The sequence below is a fragment of the Sminthopsis crassicaudata genome, chromosome 3 (assembly GCF_048593235.1).
Source record: "Sminthopsis crassicaudata isolate SCR6 chromosome 3, ASM4859323v1, whole genome shotgun sequence".
Taxonomy (NCBI): domain Eukaryota; kingdom Metazoa; phylum Chordata; class Mammalia; order Dasyuromorphia; family Dasyuridae; genus Sminthopsis; species Sminthopsis crassicaudata.
This window is the reverse complement of record NC_133619.1, coordinates 72,762,521-72,786,502: the sequence shown is the minus strand read 5'-3', so window position 1 is coordinate 72,786,502 and position 23,982 is coordinate 72,762,521. Positions and strand designations below refer to the sequence as shown.

Here is a 23,982-nt window from a genome sequence, read left to right as displayed (position 1 = left end):
ATAACCAATGCGTGATTTAAACTCAGGCTTCTTGATTCGAAGATCAACACTATTATGGCTCTAATAAGAAGTGGATGAAGTTCCAATGGGATGAAAACACAAAATGGAAAGTTTTTTAGATAATTATAATTTAATAATCAACAGAACCTTGATTATGATTTCAATGAATCCTTTGCTTCTTACCCTTTTAATGTAGTATTGTCCAACTAGAATGACTCATTATAGTATGGAGGTAACTAACCTCTCAAAAGCTACCTCAGTAAAAATCCTAAATTTTGGAATGGTTTCAAGTAGGGGTCCAGCCTAGTTAAGATTGGAGCAGCTCATCTTAAAAGATTAGCTATCAAGTAATGACTTTTGCAGTCAGAACTTCCCTTGAGGACTATACTAATGGTTGAGAGGTTATGAGGTATGTTATTGGAGGATCATTGCACTGATGACATCATAGATCTTTACAAGCACATAGGAAAGATAGGGCAATATAACTCCTCCATTTGTGTTGGCTCATTTTTGGTGATTGTTTATTACTTGTGTAATTTAAGTAAATATCATTTGATTCCATTTTAGAATATAGAATTATGTGTGGTGCAGCAAAAACAAGTGGTAATATTTTAATAAATAAATGCTATCATATTTCCCAATCTCTCTCATATATATAAGCATCATCTATCATATGTTTATCTATCACAATATGTATATATATATGTTTACATATGTAATATATATTCCTATACATATGCACATGTATGAGAAAAAGTTTTATTTTCTTTGAAAATAAAGATGTGCTTATCCTTTAATATGAAATAATACTGTGGTAGGTTCCAAATTGTTATATTCCTCATATCATCATAAGACTTCAGATTTCTTTGAACATTTAAATTTTAATCAGTAGGAAACTTGGGAATACTCTCTATAGAAAAGTCTTTCACCTTGTAATGTCATTTAGGTGTTACTAATTTCCAAGTTAAATGTTGTTCTTAAGATTTACTCTTTGTTTAGGTCATTCTTATTAGGCTGCATAAGCAGTTTCTGTGTAGGTATCTTGTTTCCTACAGTGCTTGCATATTTTCAGTAGTAAAAGTTGCCATTTGAAGTGATGCAATTTGTGTTACATGACCATAGAACATCTCAGGAAGTTACATTGAGAGGAGGGGTTGGAGAGAAGGAGGAGCTATGGCTAAAGACATTTAATGGCAGAATGAATGGGAATTTACAGAGGCTAAATGTGCAGTCAGGCTTAACCATAAGACTGTACTTCCTTACACCTAAATTTTGTTTTACCTTAATTGAAAAGATTCATAATTAAGCCTCTTAACATCAATCCAATTCTCTTCAGTTTTAGTTGCAGTCTTCACCTTCAAAATGACGAGGATTTTGACAGCTTACAAAGTGGTAAAGGCCCTGAAAACTGGCTTTTGCAATGGAACTGCCCAAGGACAATGGAAAGTGTCAAGGACTGGCATTAGACTACTGAGTGTTAAGGTAATGTTCCCTTATTTGTTCTTTTCAGTATAATTTAATGCTTATAGCAGAAAACAAGTAATCACTAACAAGAGGTAATGGATTTGAATTTATCATTTAATACTAATTGATTATTTGCTAGATTCCAGAACTTCATAATACAACAATTCTCATTTTAAGCTTCAATGAGTCTGAAATTTCCAGGATAAATTTCACAGAAGGTAAAAAGTTTATAACTCTGGGTGGATATATAAGACACAGACATAATTTTCATAATGATTACTTCTCAAGAGTAGCTGACCAAACTTCTCTTTGAACCCACAAAATATTGCAAATAATTTAGGGGATAAGGAAAAGCAATATGGAGTTGGTTGTTATAGGAATGAGTCCTTTCCCGGGCAGATGTTTTAATCTCTTAGAATTTATCCCATGTAACTCTTTAATCTCTAAGTGGCATCTGCACTGATGGAAAGATTTTCTGCATTGGATATTTCCTGTACCAAATGAAATCTCAGGCCTAGTTCGCCCTAAACCCCCCCAAAGTTTAGTCTGCTGTATGGAAAGATTGTTGATTTTTGTGCCCGGAATCTGAATAAACTCACTTTTCCCCCCACTCTTAAGGTTTATTTGATATTGGCAATCCAACTTGAAGTAATTATCTTGACTTTTCTTCTTCTAGAACATCTTCAAGTATAGCAAATATATCATTTCCATTTTAAAGATTAAGAAATTGAGGCAAAGAGCACTTCAGATTGTCCATATGGTATATTATAGCTGAGAAACATAGTTTAAAATTTAATATTAAGCCTTCAGGATACTGGGCTTGACAAGAAACCTGGTTTGTAGTCCTGCCTCAGATATTTACTAGCTATATAACTCTACACAAGTTATTTAAACTCCCTGTGCCTCAGTTTCATCTTCTATAAAATGAGAGGATTGAACTCAGCGGCCTCTAAGGTCTTTTTAAGCTCTAGGATACTATGAGTGATAAAATGTCAATAATAGCACTTGATTTTCTTTTTTGCTTTTGTATTAATGTATGAAAAAACATCACTAAATTGATCTGAAATGACCATGGTAATTGCCACAAGTTATTAACAATGAATGCAAAATTTAAGTAGAAAAAAATAACATTAAAATTCTACCAAATTATCACAAATTCTCTATGGTAAAGTAGTCCTACCACAAAAATTCTTATTTATTGACTTAAAAGCAGTAGATTCTAATTTGCGTTATAGTGTTTCATCTCTAATAGGCATAATAATTATATTTATTTTAAAAAATTACCATCTAGTTCTCCAGCCTCTATAGTTTTAGGTTCATTAGTCCCGAGGGATGGTTTGGAACCAGGAACCTTTCTCACCATGAATACCAGGAATACCATTGGGGATGGCTAAGTAAACACTGAAAGTAGATACTGTTAGTTACCATAAGTAGATGTAAGGCTCATGAGCAAGAGAGAGTGGATGGATAGGAAAAAATGAGGCGTGAGATAAGAAGAAAGGAGGGGAAAAAGAGAGGAGAGAAATAAGGTACTACCAGTTGTACCTACTATTAGTCAAGTCATTCTGTAATACCTAGTGTTTGAGAGTTCCATTTACTAGATAAAAGCCCCCAGCTATAAATGCTTGGAAGACCTTCCCAGAAGAGGCTCTTGGGAATATAAGTCCCAAGAGAAACAGTGGATTTAGAAACATTGGAGTAATTAATTTATTTAGATTCTATTTCAGTAAAATAAGAGAGGCTATCAGGAAGATATTTCCCCAACCATAGGATAGATATAAATATGGAAATAAAGAATAGGATACTTCATGTATAAATATACTTCACAGGAGAATATGAATTCCGAGAAGACAAGGACCATATCCTCTTATCACAATGCCTGGCACTTACTAAATGTTTTTTAACTGGCTAATATACCCATCTCAGAAAGAGGAGCTTAATGAAAGTAACAATATCTTGAATTTATACTCTTTTGGTGGGAATAGATAACATTTAAGCATGCAGTTCAGATGAAATAACTGATTATCCTCACAATATTTTATAAAGTAAATTATCTCCATTTTGCATGGTCAGACATAGAAATAGAAATGTAAATTATTGTGATAGAATCATAACCTCCTTGAAGTCAGGGAATATTTCTTTTTTTTTTTTTTTTTTTTTTTTTTTTTTTTTTTTTTGGATCACCAGTGGAGTACCTTGCATACAGCCAGTGTTTAATCAGTGCTTTTGGTTGGTTGAACCCAGAGAGCCATATAAATAGCATTAAGACCACCACCTACATATCTTGGGTTGCAATTAATGCTCTATATACCCATCTCAATAGAAAAAAGAGTAAACTTTAGATGATGTTTATAACAGTTCTGGAGATGAACTTTGGGAAAAAGCCATTCTTATTCCTCCCATTGGCAGATGTATTAACTTTCATAGCTAAGAATGACAAATTTGTAGGAAAAATAAGGCATCATTGCTGGCTGTAAAAGTCATTACTCACACTCAATCAAATCTGGCCTGAATTTCTGGAGGAAAGCCAGGAATGAAAAATAGGAGTTCTTGAACTTCAGAAATAATTTATTAAAATTTTTCACTGGTGCCCAAGGGGACTTCTGCTATTATTGATTCATTTTTGCTGCAGAATTCTACCCCCCAGCTTGCCCTACCTCCATTTTTAACCTCTCCTCCTTAGAAGTCATAACTCTGTCCCTTTTCTATTTTATAAGTCCTCCTAGTATTTTGAGAAGGGCAAAACCCCTTGGAGATGCTAGTGGTGCAAAGTGATTACTGTTATGTGTTGGTTAATAAATGGCAGTGAGGGCTGTAGACAGAAATGTTTGTTCTATAACTAGCACAGGACTGAACAGAGTGCAAAATGTGGAGTGGGACTTGGGCCTGTGAGGCTTGTCCTGCCAGTCAGCTACCATTGGGCATTTTCTCTGTGTCTTCCGAGGTCACCTATCCTCCCCCTTTGGCAAAAGGGGCCAAGGGTGGGTTTTGACGACAGCAAATGACACTCTTGTTCTTTCATGTTGTTTTTTATTTGTGTGTTCTTGGCTAATGTTTGTAGATTGGGGTCCTGCCAACTGAGCCTGCCATATTTCACTTGTAGTAAGAAAAAATGTCAAGAGGGATGTATACCCAAAATGAAGGTGACTTCAAGGATAAGATTGACTAACAGCCATAAAATAGAGAATAATGCCAGATAGGTGAGCTTTTCTGTTAGTGCTGAAAATATTTAACATCCTGTATTACATGAGGTGAATTATCATAGGGAAGAGAAGAAAGATTTAGGAGAACTAGAATCAGAAGACCTCGATCTTAATCCTGGAGTGGTTGATTTCTTAGCCATGTGACTTTGAACAAGTCTCTTAATCTCTTTGAGACTTAATTTTTTCCCTTGTGAGAATAAAGAGACCTGTCTTTATTCATTTTGCTTAACAGGGCTAAGAGAAAGATCAAATGAGATAATGTATGTTAAAGCATTTTGAAGCAATCTCAAAGAATGTGTAGAAATACTCAAATGGATCAATCTAGCATAAAATGCATCTGGGTATTGCTTTCAATAATGCAGATCCTAACCTATCCAAGCCTGCTTCTTCTGTGCATATTCGTTCATAAATTCACTACTGAGGTCTGCCCAATGTACTAGTCCCCTTACTCATTTACTTAGTCTTAGGAACTCATTAATACCATCAATAATTAAAATTAAAACTTGAGTACAGTATATTTTCTGATTTTTGGAAAGAAATGATCAACACTCTACTTTGTTCTTTTTATTATATATGCCTTTAATGTGCAATATACATATATATATATATTTAGTAGTAATTATGTAATATATTAATATAATATAATTTCCTAGAATTGTCAAGTGGTCTTCTGAGTGCTCAAATTATTTGCAGTTACTATGCTTGTATTAATGTTTTTCTTCTGATAACATCATGCCAGACTACTTCAGATTAATATGTTTAGTGAAATCATCTTTAAAAATATATTAGGGAACCATGTCATAGTGACAAGGCCTGATAATTTTCCTTGACATTAACTTCTAAAATTAAGGTTGCATCCTCCAAATATCAGCTTTTGCTGATGACCAGCATGCAATTTTGAAAGAAAAAGGTGACAAACTGAGAAACCTAATTTCTCTTGGGAAAGAGTAGATCTTTTCCCCTAGCCTTCGTCCTCTCCCCTTAAAAACAGTCTTGACATCTTGCAATTCAATTCCCTCACATTTTGCAATTGTTGACAAGGACTATTATTAAATCAAAAAAACTTTCCAGATAAAAATTTTGGTATCCCTCTAACTTCTCCATATTCTGTTGAATATTAATGTTATTTTCTTCAGATAATTTTTAAAATTTTGTTTATTTTTTATACTCAGAGATTCTCAAGTAAATGTATCAATTGTTTGAAACTGAGATATAATAAATAATAATAATAGCTAACATTTATATAGTACTTTAAAAGTAAATAGAATCATGAATAGTCAGACACAACTGAAATGGCTACTGGACAACAAAATGCTTACCATATATTCTGTTTTTAGTCAACTATTGTATATTTAGATGGATAAGTTCAAGTTCTGTTTTGGAGGAAGTTTGTAATTTTCTTTAAAATATTCCTTCATTTTTGTCAGGGACATGAGGGAAGCTTCCTTTCATCCTGCAGATGCCAGCTTGGTCATGATCCTATATGGGGTCTTGTAACTGAATGTGAAGGTTGTGAAATTATGATTTATCTGTAAATGTTTGATTTGTATATCTATCTCATATACATATATACTCGGGTAATGTACAAATTTCTCAGGTGAAAAGAAGTTGAGAGAAAAAAAGTTCAACATGCCCTCTTGTAGACCATTTTTTAAGCAGGGTCAAATCTCTGTCCACCATAATGTTTTAAAGACTGATGAACTTCTATAATAGTCTTATAGGTTGATGATTATAAGATAGTTTGACCAAGCTATGTGGGAGTAATTGGAAAATCCTATTTAGTGCTTCCTTCTACTAAGAGCTCCAAAGCACAACCATTTTCATTCACAGAGGCCTATTGATGATTTTAAATGTTCCATCCTTTGGGCTGTATCATGAAATGAATATGACTTTCCCTCTTTATGTGATCATCTGCCAGACTTTCTTAGAGTGAGAGGGGTTTTAGGAAAGCCCTGAGACATTGAACCTCCTAGCTTTGTATCATATGCAGGAGACTTTAAAAGTTTCAGAGTCCATGGCGTAAGAGAGAATATGCTAAAAAGGCTGGCAACTGGATGAAGCAAAATCAAGTATGGAATTCATGAGGTTGGGTTCTTGAGTTCTCTCTTTTTCTTTTGGCTATTTTCACACTCCTTCCTAATTCCTTTGACCTTAACCTTGGACCATAGCCACCAAATCTTAACCTGGCTATGTCTTCCTAATGAATTTTAATAGTTTCTTTTTGGTTAGTTTATAAAACTGAAAACAAGTCTGTGTCTGCTTATAGCATAAGTAGCATTTCTATTTCACCTTCTTTTAAAGCATTTTACCTAGAATACAACAGGACCATTACTTATTTATTCCCTAGCTGGTAAAAATCTTTTTTATATCTTTTCATTTATGAATTCACTAGCCCTTTGTGTATTAGTTGTGCTCTTTATGGTCAGGGTAAATTTAAAAATAATTCCTTTGTTTTTCTCTCTCAGACTTTGAAAGTGAAAAGTTCCATAAATGTGAAATACCAATCTCACTGACTGAAAATTTGTGATAATCTTTAGTCCTTTAACTGATAATCTATATATAGTATGCTATTTGTAGAATTCCTATAAATTCCATAATTATGAAACTGAAATAAAAAAGTACCTATGAACTGAACCTTATTACTGAGTATTCAAAAAAGAGACACAGACTTTGAAATTTATCACATATTTGTATTCTGGTTTAAATTTAACTAATAATGAGTTAATATTAACTTAGGATGTTGTAATGTTTAATTGATTACTGCCATTAGGTACTTTGAAATCCTTCAATGGAAAGCATTGTAACAAAAATGAAACATCATTAAATATTTTTAAGCTATAAAAAATGAGTTTAGGCTCAAGAGTCTAAACTGTTCATATTTGATAGCTTAACTTGGGAGAGAGTGAAAATAAGATTTTATTTACTAATAAAAACATGCCATGATTTGAATTTATTGCCATACTAGCTATGGAATCATTATTTGAAATAAATTCTTTCTTTAAGCATCCTACATTTAAAGCCTCATTCGGACTTATTTGATTTCATAGAGAATGAATATTGAAGTGAACTTATAGTTCAGGAACATCAGGACTGTTGAAATCAAATGTATATGTAGCTTTAGGCATTCGTAGAAATGGAAGGGAACACTAGGGACCTCTAGTTTTTCTAGTATGCAAATCATTTGCATAGATAAATGATTCAACAGTAATGTAGTCAGAGTTCCCAGAGTAAATCATTTTCATTTCCACCAGTAGCTTACGGGGCTTATTGTAAAAGCAGTTTTCTATCTTCAGCTCTTATGTAGAATTTATTGCAATAGCTGGCTAGCAGTTTTATATTACAAAGGGAATCATCATGATTTTATTGGCTAATTTTCACACTCTTTAAGTGGTGATAGTGACATTATTCCCATTTTACAGATATGTAAAATGAATATAGAAACTTAGTACCCAAAAAGATATTAGGCTGTCTATGCATCAGCCTTGCATAGACTGCCCCCTCATATACACACACAATCCCCTACTTCTTTTTTTTTCAGAGGGGAGTTATATTAATTTTTTGAAAGGGCTATATTCATTTCTGAACATATTAGATAAGTCAATTTGATTAGTTTGTTAAAAATGTCAAAGAAAATAAATTGATAGTTTTTTATTATTTTTTCCTCCCTCCCTTCCTTCCTTCCTCCCTCCCTCCCTTCCTTCCTCCCTCCCTTCCTCCCTTCCTCCCTCCCTTCCTCCCTTCCTCCCTCCCTTCCTCCCTTCCTTCCTTCCTTCCTTCCTTCCTTCCTTCCTTCCTTCCTTCTTTCCTTCCTTCCTTCCTTCCTTCCTTCCTTCCTTCCTTCCTTCCTTCTTTCCTTCCCTTCCTTCCTTCCTTCCTTCCTTCCTCCCTTCCCTTCCTTCCTTCTTCCCTTTCTTCCTTCCTTCTTTCCTTCCTTCCTTCCTTCCTTCCTTCCTTCCTTCCTTCCTTCCTTCCTTCCTTCCTTCCTTCCTTCCTTCCTTCCTTCCTTCCTTCCTTCCTTCCTTCCTTCCTTCTTTCCTTCCCTTCCTTCCTTCCTTCCTTCCTTCCTTCCTTCCTTCCTTCCTTCCTTCCTTCCTTCCTTCCTTCCTTCCTTCCTTCCTTCCTTCCTTCTTTCCTTCCCTTCCTTCCTTCCTTCCTTCCTTCCTTCCTTCCTTCCTTCCTTCCTTCCTTCCTTCCTTCCTTCCTTCCCTTCCTTCCTTCCCTTCCTTCCTTCCTTCCTTCCTTCCTTCCTTCCTTCCTTCCTTCCTTCCTTCCTTCCTTCCTTCCTTCCTTCCTTCCTTCCTTCCTTCCTTCCCTTCCTTCCTTCCTTCTTTCCTTCCCTTCCTTCCTTCCTTCCTTCCCTTCCTTCCTTCCTTCCTTCCTTCCTTCCTTCCTTCCTTCCTCCCTCCCTCCCTCCCTCCCTCCCTCCCTCCCTTCCTCCCTCCCTTCCTTCCTTCCTTCCTTCCTTCCTTCCTTCCTTCCTTCCTTCCTTCCTTCCTTCCTTCCTTCCTTCCTTCCTTCCTTCCTTCCTTCCTTCCTTCCCTCCCTCCCTTCCTTCCTTCCTTCCTTCCTTCCTTCCTTCCTTCCTTCCTTCCTTCCTTCCTTCCTTCCTTCCTTCCTTCCTTCCTTCCTTCCTTCCTTCCTTCCTTCCTTCCTCCCTCTCCTCACTCACTCCCCCCCCCTCTCTCTCTGTCATGTGGCGTCTACTTTAAAAAGATGTGACACATTACTTCAATTTCCATATAATTCTGAGCAGCCACAGGTATTCAAAAGTCTGACTTAGTACCTGGATATTTACTGTAATCAGTCTGAGCTTTCACTAATGGTTTTCATTCTGACTTCACCTTCTCCCAGACTTTTGAAGTTAAGGGTTCAAAGGACAGAGAGAGTTAAAAGAGAACTACCGATAGCTTCAATTTAAAAACAGGTTGGTGATTAGATGAGGAAAGATAAATGAAAATCTAGCTAATGATTATAAAATATGTAGCTTGTAAAAGTTTACCTAACAATAGCAATATAGTCTAGACAGTTCATAATGCTTTATAATTGCTTGACTTTTAGACCTGCACTCTCTGAATGAGGTTAGGCTAGCACTTAAGGACACATTTTCAGTTTCTGCAGCGGGACATAGCCACAAATCCCAGTCATAGTTATTGCATTACTCCTATGCCACAAAAGACAGTTTCAACCTGGTCCCAAACTGAGCATGCTCATGTGGACAGTTTTGACCCATTTACTCCGGTTCTGTAGTTCTAAGCAATCATTTTAATGGGGACAAAAATCAATCAATGAATGATATTTTGCTTGGCATTTTGTTTTTGGAAAAATAAAAGTATACTAAAGGTTTCACTTTCACTTGGAAGAAATGTTATTTTGTAAATATATTACTATCTTTTTCTAATGTCTTAGAGGGAATAATGGTATCTTCTCAATGTGTGACATTTGAAACATTCCAATGAATCTAAACAAAGCAACTGATACCTTTTATATTATATTGGAATTATTTTAGATAAAAAATTTCATAAAGTTATTCTTAGGACAAAAATTATTTTAAATACATGAAGCTCTTAATTTCACAGATAATTACAAGTGCAGAATTTAAGGGCATGCTAGTCAGTAAATTTTTTACTACAGTACTCCACTCTCATCTACTCAGAGCCATAAAGATGGGGCGTTTTTAATATAGAAATAACAACAGTAATATCAATTGTATAATATTTTAAGTTTTTCAAAGAGTTTTAAATATATATTATTTCACTTGATCCTCATGACAACCTTGTGAAGTAGAAACTCTTACCCCCATTTTACAAGTGAAGAAACTGAGGTTGAGAAGGCCCAGAGTCACAGATTAATAGGAAGCTGGTGTAGGATTTGAACTCAAAACTTCCTAAGTTCAATTCTCCTTATTTACTACCCAGTTGAACGTGCAAAATAAAAAGGAAAGTAAAAGGAAGCAATCAGGTATGCAAAGGTTTAAATACTTTGTAATACATTTTAGAGAAATTATAAGGTATATAAAATCTTCATCCTGATGAATGATTCTCCCCTAAATCCCCAGAAGAAATTAATAGCCCCAGAAGCAACTCACTTTTTTCTTTACTATATAAATACTTGTATATAATTAGCTAATATCAAGACTACTAAATAGCAAGTCTATCTTGTTTATCAACTCTAAAATGCCTTTCCTTCTCCCTTTTTCAGTACCCAAATGCCATCCCTTGCAAAAAGTCTTCCCTAATATCCCCAGTTGAAAGCAGTCCTCACACCTCACATAGAACATCCGTGCCTATTTTGTGATCCATGCTACATGATATCACATTTTGTAATAATAATAGCTAGCATTTATGTAGGACTTTAAGATTTGCAAAGCTTTTCGCATGTATTAGCTCATTTGATCCTCACAATAACCCTTGAGATAGGTGCTATTATTATCTCCATCTTACTAAGGAAAATAACTGAGATTGAGAGACTTGCCCAGAGTCACACAAACATCACAAATGCATCTGAGGTAAGTTTTGAACTCAGGTATTTCTGGCACCAAGTTCAATACTCAGTCATTGCACCATCTAGCTCTGAATTGTGGTTGTCTGTTTTAGTGTCCCATCCTTATCCTAACCTCTGAAAATGAGAGTCAGTATATTAGTAAATACCATGCTCTCTAGTAATAATATTTATCATACATTTGTTCAACTCGTATTTGTTATATTTATACTACTTACCTCACAGGGTTATTATAAGGCAATTACTTTGTAAACTATTAAAAATATATCAGTACTAAATATATCAGTACTATATCACTGTGAGTTGTCATTATTATTATTTCTATTGTTATTACCTCATTGCCCCTGTGAATTGATTGGATTTGTATTCTGGGAGTGGGCCTGTGGAAGCTTTTCTGAGTCTTATTTCCTCTTAGAAAATTTGACCTAGGTCAAATTGAAATTTTAAGGAGTATTTAGAGAAGGAATACAATTCTAATATTCTCCAGAGATTTTGCTTGTTTAAAAATTCCATATAGAACTGGCACAGAAGTAGTATCCAAATTCCTCAGGGACTGACCAACTTGGGCCCTGAGTACCCTCTGAAGTCCTACTTATTTAAGCAAAATCTGAACAATTATATTCCCTCCAAGGCTTTTGAAGATTGCAGAACTTCTTCAGATTGTGTTTAGTTTGTATGGCTCCTGAAGTACGAGGTGGACCAAATCATGAAGATCCTCTGCTAACTTGACCTTTTTTTCTTATTTACATTAATCACGGGATTTCGGAATCTATAAGCAACTCTTGCTTCTCTGGAGGCAGGTTATCTGAACTGAAGTTGTGATTTAAGAAAGGGATTCTGACCTGGGGTCCAAGAACTTGTAAAAAAAAAAATTTTGAGAAATCAATGTAATTGGTTTCCTCGTCTCACAGAGTTTTATCAAAAGAGACAATGATACAAAAAAGAAAGTGAAGAATCTTTAATCCATAATAAAACTTAAGTTTAACTTTTTATAGATATAATTTTTAAGCAAAATTCATGTTATTTTTTGATGTAATATATTGTGATTTAATTAACCTTACTTAATTATACAGACCAAAACCCATCTGTGACTCTTTTAAGGCAAAATCTGTACTTACTTCACCCAAAAGAGAAAGGATATAGACCCAAAATACTCATCTTAGATTAGTGTTTTGCATCTTTTAATGATGCAATATTGTCTTTTTCTGTCACTGAGTAGAAAAGCAGGATGCTAAAAACTATACATCTCTAAGCTTCTTTTCAATCAAATTTAATCCACCAACAAGCATTTGTTAGATGTATTCCATATTCCAAGTACTGTGCTAGGTACTAGAAACACAATTCTTCATCATCATAATCAATCAATAATCAAACAAATTTTATTAAATTCTTACTATGTGTCAGGCACTGTGCTAAGCACTGGGGAACCAAATCACCACCAAGATAGCTGCTAACAGTTATATGGCTCTTTAAAGCTTGCAAAGTACTTTACAAATGTCATCTTATTTTATCCTCACAACAACCCTGGTAGCTAGATGTCATTATTATTCCCATTTCACAGATGAAGAAACTGAGGCTTAGAGTTTAAATCCTTTGTCCTGAGTTACAGAGTATAAATAACCAAGGCTGTATTTGAACATTGGTATTCCTGACTCCAGGGTCAGTGCTCTTTCTGTTGGACCACCTAGATAGAAAACCAAAATGGTCTCTACCCTAACAATTTGTGGAGTGAGATGGTGTTAACAACTTTTTTTAAAAATCATGTTGTACTGTTTACATACAAAATGTCTGAAATCTCATTTTAAAAGCATGAATAAAAAACACATTGTATAAGGAAATAAATTTTAAAAAATTTTGTGGCTATTGGGACCATCCATTATTAAGTTTAATTAATGATTAATCACATATAGAGCATCAGTCTATATCTTTGAATATTATTTATTAACATAATGGTCTCTTTATGAGGGGAAGGAGAAACGAATTGAGTTCTCACAATTGAAGTTTTAAAAATATTTTTCTTTCTTTTTTGGGCTGTAAACATGTCTCTCATGTTACAAAATGCTCAGAAGGTGATTCTAATGCCTTGTCTTGAAATTGAGTACAAACTGAAGCAAATTTTTTTTCTGGCAGTCATTATATTAGGATATGAAAAAACTGGAATCAATGTATCAGCATAATAAGGAATTAATAGATTTCATTAATGAAGGGGAAGAAATAAATTGACTGATGACAGAGCATGGCTTGGCATGTATTTTAGATGAAGAATAAAGCGAAAAAACAATGGGAATGTATTATATAGAATCTGAACCCAATTATCTTTCCTTCCCCCCAAAGAGAGAGGATTAAAAGACTTTGATTAGTAGTATTAATATTAGAACTCCATTATTAATAACAGTCTGGGAGCTGCAAATAATATAAAATAATGAAAAAGCGAAATGAATTATATAGATCTGCTGCAATCATTTTATTGAAACTTTAAGTAATGAATGTTTTCATTTTTGTTTTGAATGCTAATTCTTTGGATACCTGGTAGACAACATTTGCTAAGTAGCCCTATCTCAAGTCAATATTTCATTTTATATGCCATGGGGCAGTTATACAGAATTAAGCTTTGCTTTGACTAGATGTGGAGAGGGAGAAAAAGCTAATAATAGACCAGCTGACCCATATCTTGCAAAGAGATGTTGCTTAACAATAAGGAGATAATAAAGCATTTTGACCCAGTGATCCAAATAACACTATTTGAATGGTATATATTAAAAATGACATAAAGCAGAACCAACTTTAGACAATCAAGGAAATAAGAGAAAGGAGACCATTAAATATTAGTGGTCAGAAGTTATATATGAAGAACTTGAGTTTCTTGACTACTCATAAAGATTCCATACTCTAAGATATGAAATATTTCTTAAAACAAAATTAAATAAAAAAAAGGTTTTCAGTATACTACAGTACTTCCATAGATCCAAGTCAGCCTGAAAACATTAAATGACTATGTGTCAAGCATTGTACCATGAACTAAAGGAGATTAAAAAAATTTTGATTCTTTCCCTCAAAAAACTTAGTCTAATAAATAAATGGACAGCTAAAAAACCAAACCAAACCAAACCAAAACAAATTACACCCCCAAACAAGTTGGACATTAAGTGGACTTGACCAAGAAAGTGCCATGATGAGTTCAAAATTAGGAAAGGCTCCTGCTTGCTATGGGAAAAAGAATAGACTTCATGGAGGAGGAATAGACATTAGAGTTCTGCAATACTGAAAAAGCAGAAGCTATGTTGTGAAAAAAGAAACAAATGGTGCTTGCTTAGTAACTCTATGTTGAGGGAGATTGTTGACTTGAGAGCTATAATAGGAAGGTTACTTTTCCAAGGTTATTTTCATGGACATGGCTGTTCAATGAAGGTGTCTCTAAAACATGGCTTAACATCATCCAATAATTTTTAAAATAAATTAAATGTATCCAAATAGCTTCTGGAATTCCCTTCCCCTTCCTCTCCATTTTTTTCTTTCCATCTCTCTCTGCCCAAGGAAGGACAGATAATACTTTTTTGGCTTGCCTTCATGAAAATTTCATTCTTCAAAAAATAAAAGAATGATGAGGGTAACTACAATTCTGAATGATTTTTGTTCTTACCAATAAGGAGAAACTAGAAACAAGGGTAGAAACGATGATGTTCTTGGGAGAATGTAATTACATTGTCTTTGAATTTATGATAGCAAAAAGGAAAGTTGGGCACAGTCTGATAACTTAATTTTTTTTTAATAATAGCCTTTTATTTTCAAAATACCTGGAAGATAATTTTTAATATTCACCCTTGCAAAACCTTGTGTTCCAATTTTTTCTCCCTCCCTTCCCCCTACTTCCTCTCCTAGATAGCAAGTAATCCAATGTAGGTTAAACATGCAGTTCTCCCAAACATATTTCCACATTTATCATATGGCACAAGAAAAATCACATCAAAAAGGAAAAAAGAAAGAAAGAAAAAAATCAAGCAAACAACAACAAAATGAAATTACCATATTGTGATCTATATTCTTAATAATGACGATAACCAGGATGTGAGGGACCTTAAGATAAAATCATATGAGGATTAGAGAGCAAAAGTAGAAGCAACAAAGACCTTTAGGCTTCATATAAGAAAAAAAATCTAACAATTAGAACTATCCAAAAATAGAATGAATTCCTTTTTAATAGGAGACTTCAAGAAATGAATAGATGACTACTTATTGGTGCTCTAGAGATATTTCTTATTCATGAATGGATTGGACTTTTAAGACTTTTTCTAACTCAGAAACTCTGGAATCATGTAATTATGGCTATGGGTGTGGGAACATGATAATTATGTTTGTAGTCAGTTAACATAATGCTGATGGGATTTTTGTCATACATGGATTTTAGGATCATAAAGTCAGAGTAGAAAGAGACCTTAAAGATCAGCTAATCCAGTTCCCTCATTTTGCAAAAGAGAAAATTTAGGCCAGAAAACAGGAGTTACTTGATTTGCCTATAGTCATTCTGGGATTAGCAAATGGCAGAACTGGGATTCGAAGAAACATACTCTATATCCTAATCCAACACATTTAGTTTACTTCTTTCTGTTTTTGCTTTTTTGATAAAAGCCTTTTTTTTTTTTTTAAGAATTGGAAAAAAAGGTCACAAGGAGAAAATGCTGACTTATAATGAAGAATTTAAAAATTGCCTCTTAAGCTAGAATAAAACAATAGCGCCTTAGCTACCTAATAATATTGTATATAGAGGTATTAGTAGATGGGAAATGAGCAACAAACAGTTCTCCATATCAAAAAAGGAAAACCAAAAATGAATATCTCTAAAACTAAACAGAATTTAAATTGCATTTAGAGAAAAAGAAGTTACCACCTGCCTGTGAGAAATGGTGCAATTTCCCAAAACATAGTGGATAAGAGCCAGTCTTGCAAATTTGAAATGCTTCTGGTCCCTCAAATTTTAGCATAGTTGAATGAATGACAAAATATTTGATTTATTCATTTTACTTTCCAAGACATTTGGATTCCTTTCAAGATCATAGTACTTAAATTTATTTTGTTATCTTTTTCTTGAGCTTTAACTTACCTGTTCAGTGGACAGATGAAGTATGGGTCCTTGTATCTGTAGTGGTTTCTTTTATACTTTTAATTTTAAAGGGACTTAGCCCTGAGCACTTGGAAAATAACTATGATATGATCTAGTTTCTGTGTAGAAGACTTTTTTTTGTATTAGGACATATTATTACCAAGGCTGCAAAAGTGTCTTATGATCATAACAAGGTGATTTGGGGTGGGGAATCACTTTGGAATGAAATGGCACTTTGGGACTGTTAGCTAGAAGAAAGGATTCCACATAATAGTTCATTATACAGAGTTCCTCTATCAATCCTTAGAAAACCCAATTGACACTCATCATTTCAAAGCCATTGGAGGCCAATGCATTTAAGAGGAATGTAAAGAGCAGTATAGGCAATAAACAGAAGGCTTGTAAAAATGTAATGTGTAGTAGGGAGGAGGATAGGGAGATCTATTAAAAAAACCCAGAAACGAGCAAAAATATAATTAGAGGAGCCAAAAGACATATTGAATACAATCTCCAAGACTATTTCAGGCAACAGTAAATGTCTCCTCAAATATATCTTTAGTAGATGGAAAGTAAGAAACCAGTCCACTGGAGAGAGGAGGATATGCAGGGCTATAGAAGGGCTAACAAAAATCAGCTTCATTCAACACATAATTTTCATCTTTTTTACAAGATTAGATGGTGCTTAAAATAAGGATATTCAATTCTGATTTTTTATATTTAGGGTGCAGAAGGGAAGGGAAAAGATGAGTTAGAAATTAAAATAGTCCATGAGGCAGATGGTACTCAGAATAAGCAGGGCAAACTGGCATAAGAAAACCAACCACAACAGCTCTCTTGTATTTTCTTTTCCCAGATCTCATAAGTTAAACAGCCTCTTTTCAGGTTTTACCAAAGTTAGTTTTTCTATAATATTTGAGAAATATTTTTCTTTCTTTCTGTTTTCTGAAAGGCAGAGAGTTGAATATCATGGTTCTCAAAAGTCAGAAATACTCAATCTTTCAATGTAAAGGAAGAATACCATAGAGGAAAGGAAGCAGGATCCAAGGGGAACCTGGATTCCAATCTCTACTGACACTTGTGACATTTAGTTTCAAGCTGTTTTCATATTGTAAAAAAGGGCTAAAAACAGTTGTAATATGTATTTTGAAAGTATTTCTTGTGGCCCAAGTGATATGATGCTTGCAAAACAGTATAGAAAAGCTAATATCATATTTACAAGAAAGTGATGTTTCGGCATTTTAATCATCAAATACGCATGCTTTATCAATCACTGACGTGTGTATGTGTGTGTGTGTATGTGTGTGTGTGTGTGTGTGTTTGTGTGTGTGTGTGTGTTATCTGTGATATTGTTCACCCTATAAATGAAATGAGCTTTGGATCCAAATTAACTTTGTCATTGCTCCAAAAAAACTGGCAGTCAATTTTTCAAGTTAGAAAAGGAAAAAGTGTATTTAAATATAGGAGAAAGCAAGTATATCATGATTTTGAAAGAAGTAACCAAGAAAAGATGGTCTCTTTGTAACCAAATTAAGAGGGGGTTAAATGGGTGGTTATTAATTAGTTAATGAATCTTTGCTCTGTGTCTCAATTTATGTATAAATAACAACTCAATGGGTTTTTTCCCTTTTAAATCAACTAAAGTCACTTTGAGACATATGGATTAAGAAGCTAAAGAGTATCGGATAAAAGACCAAATTTGAGATTTTTTTGAGTACTTGTCATAAGGCTGCAGATAGATGAAATTTCACCTCAGAGATAAAAACTAAAACAAACAAAATGTCAAGTTCTCACAGTTAATTATCTGGTATCAGAGTATGCATAGCATTCCACTAAAAGACAGGAACTTGTAGCTCCTGTGTTGAATATCGACATGATGTAATAAGTGGGAAAAGCACTGTGTGAATGTGACTCCCAGCTCTGCCAGTATTAACCTGACAGATTATTCAGCTTCTCTGTTCTTCACTTTGCTCATTAGGGAAATGAGGTGGGTTGGATCAGATGATCTCTCATATCCCTTTCAGCTCTAAGACTATGATAATATCATTTGACAAAGAAGTGATTGTTTCAGGTAGCTATTTTTTTCTTTTATTTTGTAGGCTATTGAACCCTTACAGAAGGATCTCAACTTTTCTCATTTGTTTTCTAGGAGAAAAGTAAGATGGCGATGTGTACTACATGCAAATTTGTGAGAATAAAATGCAAATTTAATAGAGTTGTAACTCAGAAGTCTAACACCAGAAACCAAGTTCATTTGGGGTAGAAGTGGTATATTCCTTGGCCATAGTCAAGTGCACACATTCCAAGAAAAGGGGTGGCTCCTCCTGGGGAAAGCCTGGCTTGAATCCCCATTGGCTTACTGTTTCATGTTACTCCAAATCCCAGGAAGAGGGACTTGGTTTATGAGAGTGGGAAGTGATGGTGAGGAAAATAATATTTAGGACTTCAGAGGTGTTACCTTGGGATAGGAGAGGGAAAACAATGATTGTCCTACATGACATGGCACTAAAATGCAGAGTTAATAGTCCACTATGTCAAGGACACAGTCTCAGAATATTGCCTGAGATGCACAGGCTCTAGATATTTTGACATAACTTTCCAAATCTTCCCACCTACTGAAGATCATGAGGTCCTTCTGGATGAGAGAGGAGCCTTTTTTCCTCCCTGATTCTTCTCCTCCCCCCAAAGTGGTTTTCAGGGTCTTAGGTAGAACTGGGTCCTAATTTCTGTTTTATAGGATAAATTTATTGGTAAACATTACCTTAATATATTTGATTATTGAATTAATTAAAAGGAGATGCTCCCACCTGATAAAGATATCATGACTAGAGTATTCTGTTAATAATTGTAAGTGATTGTAAGTAAGTATGTCAGTAAATATGATTTACTCAATAGATTCCCACACTTTCTGTAATGATGAAGATTCCTTTGAAATTCCAGGAGAAGGGACTAAAGTGGGATATGAACATACTTCTACATCTTTTATTACTTTTAAAGAAATAGACTGGCTGTGCCCTTAAGGTACTCTCATTTCCAAACATTTCAATTCATTATGGTGTCTCATATCGAAGGCATTAAATAAACATTTGACTTGATAAACTAAAAACCCGGTAGTATTTGCTTTGTGGTCTTTTTTTTTTTTTTGATAAGGGTCCATTGGGCAGTTCAGAATATATATATATATATATATGTATGTGTGTGTGTGTGTGTGTATGTGTGTGTGTGTGTAAGGAATACTAAAAATAATAACTGATGTCACTCAATTTAAGCAACATTTCCCAATATACATCACAAACAGTCCTTCTACTGATGATTCATCAATAGTTTATACTGTTCCTTTCCAGAATGAAATAAAACTGAATGAAATAAAACTTTTGTTTATGACAAAAATCATTTGAGAAGAATAATAACAAGCAGGAGAATATCCCCAGATGTGAATAGTTAGGTGGCCATAAACTGAACAATACCATATTATTTAATCTTTTAGTATGTTCAGTATTCTAATTACCTTCCATTATATAATATATTTTTTTTCTATATTGCCAAGACTCATATAGCTTGTTTTTCTAGGCTCAGACAGCACACATTGTGCTAGAAGATGGAACTAAAATGAAAGGTTACTCCTTTGGTCATCCATCATCTGTTGCTGGTGAAGTTGTTTTCAACACTGGCCTGGCAGGGTAAGTGATGCTTAAGCCCTATTCTCCTTCCAATGGTAGTTAAGGGTATTGGGTTTATCTTAGGTAGAATGGAAGGGATTTATCCACTAACAGGATATGGGTGCCTTTGGTTTTGCCATGGTACCAAGCCTCAGACATAACTCATTAAGAAAGAGACCATTGAGATACCATAATGATAGCTTGTTATCTGCTCTGCTAAATAATTTCTCCAAAGGGTAAATAACTCTGATAACTTAGGTGGGAAAAGCAGAAAATGTGTCTATTACATCACCCAGTTCTGATTATGTGTGAATCTTATTAGAGTAAAGAACAATAAAATAAGGAAGAATATCAAAATACCCATCTCCCTCTTGGTTCCCAAAAGAAAACCTTTGCTCTTGCAGTTCAGCAGGATCATGGGATCATGGGTGGAAGGAACCTTGAGTCATCTTGTCTAGGTATTTGATTTTGTAGATGAGGAAACTAAGGTCCCAAGAAGTGGAGATTTTTTCACAAAGTCACATAGGTAGCAGAACCAAATTTAGAACCATGACTTCTGACTCCAAATCCAGTGTTCTTTCCACTGTAGTCTGTAGCTGCTTTATTTATAAATAGGATTTTTAAAGTCACACTCTATTAGCACAATCCCAAAGACTGAAGAAATAATTGAGTTCTTGTTTATGTCTTATACTCTTGTAATTAAATAGGAAAGATGAAATTACACAGAGAATAGTACTCATATTCTTCTTATTACTAGTTATCATGGAGAGAGGAAATGTCTAATGTTGATGCCTTTTAAACTGCACAGTGATGATTTAAATGAATCACTGTAATATATTTGCCACCAAGGGTTTTTTTTAAGTGAGTTTTGGATCTCAATATTTATAAAGTCTATTCAACATTTGAAATAATAGTCCAAGATAGGGATTCTAGAGAAATCACACAACTAGCTCTTTCCTGAAGTACCTGGGAATCAGGAGTTCTAGTCCTACTCCTAGTTCTGCTACCAGCTATGTATATGATTTAGAGTGAATCTTTTTGGTTCTTTGTGGTGCTCATTTTTATCATCTATAATATGAAAAAGTTGAACTAGATTGAGAGGTTAACATTGCTTTTATATCATAAAGCCTTTTGACACACTATAGGATTATAAAGGAAAACAATTACATTGAAATAGTTATCAAAATAGAAAAAGAAAAATAGTTCAAATACTCCAGATTAAGGATTTCTAGGCTAGTTGAATGAAATCTTATGATTATGCAATTCATCACTATTTAAAAAAATATTTCTACAAGAACTATTTCAAAAGAGTTTTTTGGAAGAAAAGGGAAGGTCACCTTTTCAGTAAAAATACTTGATAAGTTCTTTAGGGATCTAATTGAGCCCAGAAAGGCAAAAAGTTACTGAGTTAACTGATGTCCAAAGTTTTGGCTGAGATTCCATTATTTTATTAATGCACACTTTCCCCCAAACTCTAAGTTGCCTATGTGAAATAAAGAGCACTAGATGGATTTTTAAATAGTTCCACTGGTGAGAATGTTAAATTACAGTGTATGAAATCTGTTTGCAAAGTTTTGCTTCACAAGGCAATTATTTAAGCTTTTCGACAGCACTAATTACTAGCTGTGTTAATATACCTGCCAACAAACAACTGTTTAATATAGATCAGAATGATGGAGGGCACTAGAGTTTTCTTCCCTGTGATAGATTATAGGTAATAAATCTTGTCACATCACAAAAGTCAAACAGGACCTGATGGATTAATTTCCCTTCAACACAGCAGTTCCCTAGCACAAGCTATATTTATTCATTTACGGATGAGAGTTAAGAATTTGTTCAGAAGCAATGGCTAGTTCTTTTAAGGAGAGCTGGAGGAGAAAGAGCTGGGAAGTTAGATTTATTTGTTAAATATACATCTCCTTTTGATGTTGAAGTCTAGACTTAATCTTTATAGATTTAGATAGGTTCTTAGAATCACTGATTTAGAACCAGAAAGGATTTTAGAGAGATTAACCATTCCATTTCTCTCTTTTTGTAGATGAGATCACTAAAACCAATAAAAGTTAAGTGACTTGCCCAAAATTATATAACTATTTAATGGTAGAGCTGAGATTAAAAATCAGCTCAGGGAATTATTAAGTCTTTATCTTTTGGCAATAAATGTATCAATAAATATATCTTAAGCAAAAAAGTTAGATGAGAGATCCATGATGCTTGTGCAACTGAACGGATTTTTTATTTTTAGTCTTTAGGGGGAGAAGAGGGCACACAAGAGAACAATAAATTTAGCTTCCCACCACCACCATTGTAGCACTGTACATAAAACAAAAATTGAGTCTGATACTAAGAAGATTCAGTGAATATAGAGTTAGGTGCTCTTACTTAACACTGTCCTCTCATCATATCAGCTTTGGACAATAACCTGTCATCTCTCTAATATAGAGAACATTAAACCAAAAGTTAGAACATTTTGTTTTACCTTTATGATCCTGTACAAACCTGGGCAAAATCTGTAAAATGAGATGATTGGAATAGGTGACCTTGAAAAGATAGTCTGGCTTTTCAATTCTATAATTCTGGTTCTTGGATATGAGAATTATTAGAACATAGAGGATAACTTAGAAGCATATGTCAAATGAATTGATGAGGGAAGGCCATCAACCTAAGGTAAGTGATCTTATGAAAAAACTATAAAAAATTAGAAATCTGTGGCAAATCAAAGTTGAAAAGCTAAATATTATATTGAATGAAATACTTTTAGTAGGGACTCCTTCCAACAGAGTTTGAGGAATTTGTGAATGAATTTTCTTTTTTTGGTTTCTGAATTATTGCCTCTGTTATTCTAAGAACAAAATTCACTTTACATAAGTTAAAGAAGCAGTGAGATTCAGTGTAAAGTATATTGAATAAAGAAACAAAGATCTAAGATTCAAATCGAAGCTCTGATACTTAAACCATTATGAAACTGGGTAAATCATTTTATATTGTGGATATCAGTCTCTTCTCCTCTAGGAGCTGGACCATTAGGTTTTTTTGATTCATCTTTTTATAGAAAGATTAGACTTGAAATTTTATTGGTACAGGAAACTCCCTCTATGAATTCAGGCTGGCACCTTCTCTGGAACTTATAGTGTTAGAGAATAATTTGCATAATTGAGAGAGCTTGTTACTTTCCCAAAATTACATAACCAGCATGGCTATGTAGTTAGATCTTAAAGCAAGGTCTTCCTATTTCCGAGGCTAACTCTTTATCAACTGCTACATCACATTGCGTATTATGCAACACAGGAATATGAACACTTATCAGACCTGAGTCTGCTATAGCATATGCTTTTCTAGAGATGCATGTCTAAATACATATAACCAGTATATAAAATTGCAAATGGATCATTAAATTAGTTATGGTTCCTTTGGTCACTTGCCTTTAGATGAAAAAATGAAAACTTATGGGAAAAGCTACATGAATGAAATAGATAATGTATGTGGGAAATAAAAAAAAATCAAATGTTGATATTGCATATATACTTATGCATATATGCATATAAATGTGTATAAATTTTTTTATAATTTTATATATACATATATATTTTTGGAGTTCCAAGAAAATTTAAAATAGATATTATAGAATTTACTTCTATTAGTTATATATATGCATTATTTTGATAGACTATTTCATAAACAAGGAAAAAGGTATATACATTAATACTATTTTTATAACTTACATATTGGTTTTTAAAGTTAAAAATAACTTTCTAACTTTGTGACAAAAATATTTTGCTAAGAATATAAAATTACAACAAAAGCATCAGTTTGGACCTGTTTATATCTGGTAGACTGTCTAAAATGTAAACCCTTTATATTTTCTATGCAAAAGAGATAAAGTGAAGAGAAAACTTTCTTAAAAAAGAGAAAACAAACTAAAAGCTTAAAAAGAGGTTTTATATTTACAAAGCAATATTCATAAAGTAATGTTTCAAAAATACTTTCGCCTACATTATATATTATTAATCTTAATCTATCTCTATAATAATCTTGTCAGACCTATTTTTCAGTCAAGAAACTG

General features: G+C 33.8%; 1 protein-coding gene across 2 annotated transcripts in view; it reads left to right on the top strand.

The window, feature by feature from the left end:
• The window catches only part of CPS1 (carbamoyl-phosphate synthase 1), a 165,003-nt gene that overhangs the window by 19,044 nt on the left and 121,977 nt on the right, over positions 1 to 23,982 (top strand). For both annotated transcript variants that reach the window (XM_074298800.1, XM_074298801.1), the window contains exons 2-3: positions 1,337 to 1,482; positions 19,831 to 19,940. In XM_074298800.1, coding sequence (XP_074154901.1) covers positions 1,363 to 1,482; positions 19,831 to 19,940 — 230 coding nt within the window. In that variant the 5' untranslated portion in view covers positions 1,337 to 1,362. The remainder of the gene's footprint in view (positions 1 to 1,336; positions 1,483 to 19,830; positions 19,941 to 23,982) is intronic.